Source organism: Rhinoraja longicauda, chromosome 3 (genome assembly GCF_053455715.1).
Source record: "Rhinoraja longicauda isolate Sanriku21f chromosome 3, sRhiLon1.1, whole genome shotgun sequence".
In the NCBI taxonomy this organism is placed as follows: Eukaryota; Metazoa; Chordata; class Chondrichthyes; order Rajiformes; family Arhynchobatidae; genus Rhinoraja; species Rhinoraja longicauda.
This window is the reverse complement of record NC_135955.1, coordinates 100094106-100104237: the sequence shown is the minus strand read 5'-3', so window position 1 is coordinate 100104237 and position 10132 is coordinate 100094106. Positions and strand designations below refer to the sequence as shown.

Genomic DNA, 10132 nt, shown 5'->3' with positions numbered 1-10132 from the left:
TACACTGTAAATGGATCGATTGTAATCATGTATTGGCCTTCCGCTGATTGGTTAGCACGCAACAAACGGATATCACGGTACCTCGTTACACTTGACAATAAACTAAACTACAACTGTAAAATGTTAACCTCTAAGAAAAAAAACTGCAGATGCTGGTTTAAATCGAAGGTAGACACAATGATCTTCTTGGGCCATTGCTTGTGTAATTTGGGTATATTTTAAATATCACTTTATTCATAAAAACAAACCCATTTTTTATTTGTACGGGTACCATTAATACATCTGAGTATTCCACATTTTCTTACGCATTAATGGTAATAGCAAGGGTAGGTGGCTAGATGCTCTCTTTTTTAGAAATTATCATTTATTTGTCACACTTATGGTGCATATGTTGATGTCTCTTCATGTTCTCTTGGTCTGGCTGCAAAGTAGTTCACTAGTTTAGTCAAAGTAACTGCTTAGGTATGAAACACTGATAGATTAATCTTTAATTTAGTTTAGAGATACATGGTGGAAACAGACACTTCGACCCACTGAGTCCACGCCAACCAGCGATCCCCGTACACTAGCAATATCCTACACTCTACGAACACCTTACAGAAGCCAATTGACCTACAAAACCACACGTCTTTGGAGGAAACCGGAGCACCTGGAGAAAACCCACGTAGTCACAGGGAGAATGTTTCGACAGCAACTCTGTTTTGACAGCAACCATAGTCATAATCAAACCTGAAACTCTGGTGCTGTAAGACAGCAACTCTACTGCCGTGCCACTGTGCTGCCCTCGAAAGTGCACACCATCAGACTCAGGAACAGCTTCTTCCCCTCTGTTGCCAGGCTCCTGAACAGTCCTTCCATAAGCTAAGTGTACTGTCCGTTTCACCTCTGCCCCTTTGCGGACATTGGACTTTGTCTATGGAGCTGATGTGCCACAATGTTGAGAACTATATTCTGCACTCTGTATCTTCCCCATTGCTCTACCTATTGTACTTGAGTTTGACTTGATTGTATTTATGTAGAGTATTATTCAATCTGATTGGATAGCATGCAAAACAAAGCTTTTCACTGTACCTCGGACAATGTGACAATCACAAACCGAGAGCCAAACACCCAAGACTGGAATTTTTAGAGGAGATTGAGAACGTCAATCAAAAATCTAATAGTGTTATTAGAAACATAAAATAGAAACATAGAAAATAGGTGCAGGAGTAGGCCATTTGGCCCTTCAAGCCTGCACCGCCATTCAATATGATCATGACTGATCATCCAGCTCAGTAACCTGTACCTGCCTTCTCTCCATACCCCCTGATCCCTTTAGCCACAAGGGCCACATCTAACTCCCTCTTAAATATAGCCAATGAACTGGCCTCAATTACCTTCTGTGGCAGAGAATTCCACAGACTCACCACTCTCTGTGTGAAGAAATGTTTTCTCATCTCGGTCCTAAAAGCCTTCCCCCTTATCCTTAAACTGTGACCACTGGTTCTGGACTTCCCCAACATCGGGAACAATCTTCCCGCATCTAGCCTCTCCAACCTCTTAAGAATTTTATATGTTTCTATAAGATCCCCCCTCAGTCTTCTAAATTCCAGCGAGTACAAGCCGAGTCTATCCAGTCTTTCTTCATATGAAAGTCCTGCCATCCCAGGGATCAATCTGGTGAACCTTCTTTGTACTCCCTCTAAGGCTAAAATGTCTTTCCTCAGATTAGGAGACCAAAACTGTACGCAATACTCCAGGTATTATGCCAGAATATTTAGTGGGCAGTGAAATTAAGCTATCGAGAGAAAATTGTTGTGGGCAATTTTATTAGTTAAGTATTATGAAATACACATTGCTTTTGGTAGAACAGGTAATGATAAAAAAGCCTGTTCTTAATTAAAATTTCAATTCGACTACCACCTGGTGGCGGCGCGGGGGAGTTATCGGTCGAGGTGGTAATTGCTGACATTATAACATTAGGATCGCAACTGGAAATGTTTACTTACGCCTTTTATAAAGCAGCGCGTTTAAATATGGGACGGCTCAGCGTGTGGGGAGAGGTGTCCAACATTTGGTTAGGTAGATGAGACAGTCAGTGGAGGGAGGGAAAGAGAGAGTGTAATAACATCCCACCCAATCCCAACTTCTGTGAAACAACTACCTAAATATGTCAGTGTCTTTAATGGTGACCAGGGGTATCAACAAGCCCCAGTCTTACTGTGAAGGCGCATGGTGTGATCTGGAGGTATGATGGGTTTAAAGCAAAACCGTGATCAGTACCTTGAGGGGCTGCAGGAAAGGTTAACAATAGCATCATACAGGTCTGTTTAGAAATCTGATCCAAAGGGTATAACTGTCATTTTGTATATGTTCTGTTCTCTTGACAAATGTCTTCAGCGCATAAAAATATCAATCTAAATGATATCGGTTTGTCCTTCGGCAGCCACAGCCTGAGAGAGGGGGAGGAGGGGGTATTGAAATGGCCAAAGAGAGCCACCAGAATGGCAGTAAGGAGAGAGAAAGAGAGAGGGGAGGGAGAGAGAGAGAGAGAGGAGGAAGAGAGGGGGGGGGAAAGAGGAGGGGGAAGAGGAGGGGGGGGGAAGAGGGGGGGGGAAGAAGGGGGGGAAGAGGGGGGGAGAAGAGAGGGGGGGGAAGAGAGGGGGGGTGAAAGAGGGGGGGGTGAAAGAGGGAGGTGAAAGAGGGGAGGAGAGGGAGAAAGAGGGGGAGAAAGGGGGGGAAGAAAGGGGGGAAAGATGGGGGGGAAAGGGGGGAGGGAGAAGGGGGGGAAAGGGGGGGGGAAAGAGGGGGGAGAAGGGGGGGAAGAGGGGGGGGGGGAGAAGGGGAGGAAGGGGGGAGAGGGAGAAGGGGGAGAGGGAGAAGGGGGAGAGTGAGGGGCTATTTGAATACTGATATGTCCCACAACAGCATCCATTTCCATTAATGACACGCTGATCAAGGGTGAACAATGGGACCTGCTAGCGCTGCTCTGCCCTGCGTCTGCCTGCCTGCCTGTCTGTCTGTCAGTATGTGTGTGCGGGTAACGACGCCGAGCCTGTCTGTCAGTCGCCGGGCCCCAGTTAGAGATCTGGACCGCTAATGAGAAGTGCTCCCTGCCATCAGCGCAGACAGGTGCTTCCGTAGCTGGGACATGCTCCATTCCCCCCCCCTTCCCCCCCCCCCTCGCCGATACAGCTCTTTCTCCTCCTGAACACCCCCTGACAGACACCATGAAATGCAGAAATTAACAGCCCCATCATGTTGTTGCCGCCGCTGCTCGCAGGGAAAGCAGAAAATCAAGTTGTCACACAGTGCGCGGGGATAAACGTGCAGATAGATAGATAGATAGATAGATGGATACATTCTCCAGCGCTGGGGCTGGTGCTGGGATCACACACACACACACACACACAGCCAGCAATGTTGGCTCCTGCTACATTCACCATATCATTAGCACCTCGTACACCCACAGCTTCCCCGACACTAAAGCCCGGAGCCTGGCATAAACAAGACGCATAATTGATATCCTTCACACCGCCAGCGGTCTTATCTTAAATTAATTAAAGTGCTTAAATAACACAACAGCACATGTCCAAAGCGCAGAAAAGCTGAACGGATAAACACCGCGCCAGCGCTCGGGATTTATGTTACAACAGCCACCAGAGATGACAAATTAAAGGGCATACACAGAGGTGTTTATAAAACACGGCGGTGTTCAGATTAGGGGGGGGGGGCTCGAATACCAAGCGCCATCAGCAACACCAACACCAACATCAAGAGATGAACCAATGAAGATCAATTAGGTGTTGTAATGTGATAAAATGTTTTGGCGTTTAGTAAGTGAACCCATTCTAATCAGTCTCTCACTTTGCATGAATTAATCCTCTTTCTCCTCCCCGGTACAATGGGAATTGTAGGATGAGAGGAGATCTTATCGAAACGTATAAGATTATTAAGGGGTTGGACACGTTAGAGGCAGGAAACATGTTCCCAATGTTGGGGGAGTCCAGAACAAGGGGCCACAGTTTAAGAATAAGGGGTAGGTCATTTAGAACTGAGATGAGAAAAAACTTTTTCAGTCGGAGAGTTGTGAATCTGTGGAATTCTCTGCCTCAGAAGGCAGTGGAGGCCAATTCTCTGAATACATTCAAGAGGGAGCTAGATAGAGCTCTTAAGGATAGCGGAGTCAGGGGTTATGGGGAGAAGGCAGGAACGGGGTACTGATTGAGAATGATCAGCCATGATCACATTGAATGGCAGTGCTGACTCGAAGGGCCGAATGGCCTCCTCCTGCACCTATTGTCTAATTGTGTTTCTCCCCAGCATTGCTTGATAGCCGAGCACAAATGCAGAGGCTTGAACTGCATTGCACTCCGCTCGACCATTCTAGCTACTGCACTTTACTCAATTGGCTCCCACCGGCAGGCCGGTCGGTGCAACCAAACTCACAGTGGAGTCGTGCATGGGCCACTGCTAAATATTTTACTCTTCAGAAGCTTCAGCCTGAGCCCCAGCTCAAGATTGACCTCCAGGTTCAGCAACAAAATCATGAGAATAGATCGGGTAGACTACGCCCAGTGTAGGGGAATCGAGAACCAGAGGACATAGGTTTAAGGTAGGTGGGAGATTTTAATAAGAAAATGAGGGGTAACTTTTCCACACAAAGAGTGGTGGGTGTATGGACCGAGCTGCCGGGGGAGGTGGTTGAGACAGATACTATCTGAACTTTTAAGAAACAGTTAGACAGGTACATAGATAGAGCAGGTTTGGAGGAATATGGACCAAACGCAGGCAGGTGGGACAAGTGTAAATGGGACATGTTTTGTGGGCAAGTTGGGCACAGGACCTGTTTCCACACTGTAAGACTCCATGACTCTAACAGCTTCTTCCCAACAGCTATCAGGCTATTGAACCGTGCAACCATCAACTAAAGTTTGAACTACAAACCCTCTTTGTTGCACTAGGGACTTGGGCCTTGTGTTTTGCATGAATATTGTTTTTGTTATTTATTGGTTCTTTTTTGTTTATGATGTTATCTATTGAGTAGCATGTTATCAGACCTGTTATGCTGCTATTGGTAAAAAAAAACTAATTGTTCCTTTTAGCTACATATATATGACAATTAAACACTCTTCACTCCAGACAGCAATAGTAAAATTTGCCACCTGCATTGTTCAAAATACATGGAGCTATCACATTCGACACTTGCATTAGAAGTTCATAAGTTATTGGAGAATGAGGCCATTCAGCCCATCAAGTCTACTTTGCCATTCAATCATGGCCGATCTATCTTTTCCTCTCAACCCCATTCTCCTGCCCCTAGAACTTTAATATACTCCATTTCGGGTATAAGGTCCACAAAGTTTAAGCAAATGGTGTGTAACAATAGATGTAAGCATACTCTTTGGGGAATGGCCGCTGTCATATCTGGACACAAAGTGCTGGAGTAACTCAGTGGCTCCGGCAACATCTCTGGAGAACATGGACAGTGGGTGTTTCAGGTCAGGACTCTCCTTCAGATCACATCTGTCCATTCCTTGTTATAATTACAATGTGTGGTGCCATGACGTGGAACATGAGTGGACTGAGCAAGAGTTAAACTTGGTATCTGCTGGCTTGTGTGGCCCAGAAACCCAGGAGGATATTGCTTATTGAGCTGCAAGAGAAGCCAGAGTTTTAAATTCTAATTGAATTTAATTGATTGTTACCACAAACCGGTTGAAAGTAGTTGAACAATGACAATCCAATTGCAAAAAATCATACTTATCAGTCATAAAATATACAACCCTTTCAATTTGACAATTTGGAGTATAAAGTTAAGGCTGCATAATTACACATCAGCCTGGTGTATACTGAGAAACCTTTTATTGAAAAAAAACCCCAATGTAGGTTTTGGTAATCTCTGCATATTGCGATAGTATTATCTTATCTTATCCTTCAACTCATCATTCACCGCCACTTGTTTAAAGATGCCAGATTACAATTTTATTTAATGCCAGGGAAGTTGGGCAGGGAAAAAATGCCAGAAATACTCATTTTGTTTCAGAAATTGAAGGACGATGCCTTTAACACAAGCTGAAGATGGCTGCTCACAAACCATAAATAGGTTCAATGGATTGAAAAGGAAACCATGGAAAATATAACAAAAGCATTGCAAGGATCAATTTTCAGTCAGATTGCAAAACCATCCTGACAAGATTAATGAGAATGGGAAAATTATTTTAATTAAAATATGCTGTTAATACTCCGCACATTGACACAGAGAGAATTTTTTGAATGAGTTTAAAATCTGAATCTGAACATTCATATAAACATTTAGAAGACAGATGTTCAGTTTGAGACGAGGATTTCAATCCTTTCAAAGGAGTGCAAAGAGCCACAAACTTGTCAGGTTAGATTGTTTTAGAAATATTGCTAGGATCTATTTGGGCAGAATAGACTTCATGAAAACGGGTTTCAAATGTATGTTTAACACAAATAAAGATCAGCCATCTCAAGCGGAATGCTCAGAAAAAAGACTTGCATCACTGGTAACTTTGATATTATAAACCAACCATTTCTTTAAAATGGCAGTGACTGGATTGACTTTTTTTTTGTAGTGCGTTTGGTCAATAGACTCAATAACTAACCCCATTGATTCAGCCAAGCAGCCACCTACATCAAGTGAAATGTAAACATACCATGTTTCATCCAATAATTTTGTTCTTGCAATACCTTATGCCTTCGCAAAGTAAATATTCTACAGTTCACTGTCTATATAACTGATATATATGCGTCTCCTGTAACTACAGCGGTTAGATAGACAGCTGTCTGCAGTGAAGTGGAGAATATGTTCTCTAGAAATGCAATATTACTACAATTGTAGCGAATCGTGAGTGAATCGCCAATGAAATATAGCAATTCATATTACACCCAGTAAATACTTTCGAGCCTGCTCCCATAAATGTTGCTGCCAAATTGAGTATGACAAAGCATTAAACAAATGAGGGGTAAAAAAAGGAGCAGAGATGGAAAGGCTATTCAAAACTGAGAACCTATAGAAAGATATCACTTGAGAAATGTTATGGTGTGAAGGCTAACTAGCGAGGATTCGGGGGGGGGGGGGGGGGGGTGAAAGTGGATCAATAAACATTATTTAAGCATTTGCACATTTTGCTAAATTTGGTGAGCTTATCATTGGGTACAGTTACTATTCACAATTGTTGTCAGAAATATTGGAGACCAATAAAACTAGACTTTGGACAAACATATTATAAAGGAAGCTCTGATATTTAGAATTTCTAAGCCAGAAATACAAAAATAAATTTAAATTGACTAGCCTCCACTGTTATATGATAAAATATTTAGATATAATCTTTAAAATTGCAAATGATCCTTTTATCTTCCCATTTAATCAGATATTCCCCCCCCCCTGCAAAGCCATTTCAGCAGATCTAACCACTATTAAATACTGCACAACAACCCTTGCCTTTTCATAATAAATTTGAACTTGTTAACGCAACAGGCTTTGTTTACCAAGCAAAATCTGCCAGCTACAAACATGGTTCAATTATTATGTCAGAAATGTTCGCACAAAACTGGCTCTGAGGTTCACCAGCCACAATAATCCTCCAGGTTTTTAAATCCAATAAAATCAAATGAGTGAGAAAAGCCATCAGCCCGTTAAAGTCGAAAGATGTGCCATCTCATCTAGAGAGAAGCAGACCATTTCCATGTCTAGGCTGACAGAGCTGTCTGCACTGGGGATAGCACTATTCTATTTGATTTATGGTATAATAGTGTGACAAATGATGACAAAAATAAACTTTTACTGCAGTGAACTGCTCCTTTATTTATGAAATTTTGCCAAGTACTGAAATCTTTTATCTGCAAGTTGTACACGGAGTGGAAACGAGTGATTATGGTGCAGTAATAGTAGCACAGTGATGGAGGCAGACTCCGCTGTAAATGGATTGAGGTAAAATAGCTATTGCACCATGATAAATGTGAACAGCGTTTTGCTGACAGATGATCTAACAGGTGTTCATAACAACTATATAAGAGGATTTATTTATGACTGGCCACAGCCATGGTACTGTAAATCAACTGAAGCAGCTGTACACTAGCAAACACAAGTCCCTAATGTAACAACTACACAGAACATGGGGAAAAAATACTGTTTGGAATCCTAATCATTAAATAATTACTGCACACATATAGACCAAATCTAGTCGCAGCACTCCGAGCCATTTGGAAATTTAATAAGCACTCCTTTGCATTTTACTTCCAAAACAAATGATGGAGGAAGCAAATAAACAGTAGTACCAGCATCTCCAAGTACTGTTAGTGACTATTCTCAATAGACTAACAATAGTAATTGAAGAACTGGCACATAATCAAGATTAAGATGCAAGCAAGCTGTTCCATAAACAGCCATTTCCCCCTTTTACTTTGACATGGGAAAAAAAAGCTACCGAGATTTATTACATTATTTTCCAATTTGTTCCAACAAATAAATCAAGCACAAACTGTACTTTTCCCCCTTTATGATTAGGAAAAGCTGCTTTGAACTTAAAGATATTGCATTCTGTTAAAACCAGCAGGAAAGATCTAAACAGTATAACTACTAAACTCTGTAAGCTCAAATAGTCATTGGTAATATATCGTTTGCGGAGTTTTTTTGTTGTTGCATTTTTACCATCAATTACCACAGTGAAGATTCTGTTCCACTGAAAACCATTGCAATATTTTTTTCACTCTTTAGGAATGCCATGATTCAGAACCACAGTAAAAAGGAAAGGAAGAACGCGAGAACGCCGTTCCTCTTTGTCGCACAACAGTATGTATGGCTTGGCGTTGACTCCTTTCCATGCTTCTGAAATGTATGCAGTAAAGGAGCCACTAGGAGGTGTACAGGAACAATTTCAAACAAATTCTCTAATGAAGGAGATGGAATAGGAAGCAAAGTGTTCTCCTTCCAGGTCTGATGTGAGGTTTGAGTGTAGGTCAGCCAATCTTGATTGCTCAGACCTAGGAGCCAAAGTTCACTTGTCACATTTGCAGAATGCATTTAACCACCGGATCACAACCGAATGAATTCTGATAAATGATTTACAAACAAAAATCTATATTTCCTCGCATTTCACTTACACACCGAGCATTGTGCTTTCACAATTTTAAAATCTGTTTTCAGAGATCCAGTGCTTCACTTTCTTTAGAACTATCCAAGAAGTGAAAGCACCTTATTTGACCACGATTATATAGGCACATGAGACAAAATACTGAGATAAGCTTTGTAACACAAATGGCTAAAAGGGCATTAATACAACATTAAAGCAAACAATAATCACAAATGACTTTTGGGCAAAGTCATAAATTTCTTTGGTTTTGGAATTTTGTGCCAATATAACTTCAGTCAAGTGTGGGAGGGGCAGGGATCGGAAAATATTATGGCACAATCAGTTCTTCTCAAACAATAATCTCATGAACAGATTATAAATCTGCCCCATGATTCTTTTGCAGGCATCTTTACCTCCAGGTGCATTTCTTGGAAACCACAGTTTTATTATTAGTTGCTCCAACATCTCTGGAGAGAGCTAATACAGAACAAAAGGTTGCGATGTTAACCTGCATTCAACATTTAGCCACTAAAAAATATACCCCTGGCGATAATACGATGGGAAACACAACCAACTGCAAAGCGAGTATCTCAGAGTTTAGTTAGTTATAGGGGAAATGCGTTGGTTTATTAATCAGCAAAATTAAAAGTATTGTGTTTAGGTAAGTGGTGGAATTCCAAAGTGGGATGCAAGATTGCAAGTGCGTAGTTGAGGGGAGATGAAGTTATAGATGAAAATGATAGCAGTGGCAAGCCAAAAAACGCTGCCTGCCAGTCAGTTGCTTGCAGATGCATCCTCTTCACTCTTGAGACAGCACAGTCTTAAGCTCCCGCAGCAGTACCGAACCGATCACAGTCTTTTCCGTGTTAATGCTGAGCTGCACAGTTGACCCTTCCTTCACTTGCATTGTGATGAGTACCAAGGCTCCACTGTTCACCGTTTTAGCGACAAACCTAAAAGAAAAGTTAATTCAATAAACAATTAAATACTTATGAAATCGCTTTCCTTGTACAATTATAAACCCTTGCAGATCACCCACAGATCATGTACATGTG

General features: G+C 41.9%; 1 protein-coding gene across 1 annotated transcript in view; it reads right to left on the bottom strand.

The window, feature by feature from the left end:
- Positions 1-7779: 7779 nt before the first annotated feature.
- Positions 7780-10132, bottom strand: part of ap3b1a (adaptor related protein complex 3 subunit beta 1a) — a 229608-nt gene continuing 227255 nt past the window's right edge. The window contains exon 27 of the mRNA XM_078396753.1: positions 7780-10030. Coding sequence (XP_078252879.1) covers positions 9877-10030 — 154 coding nt within the window. The 3' untranslated portion in view covers positions 7780-9876. The remainder of the gene's footprint in view (positions 10031-10132) is intronic.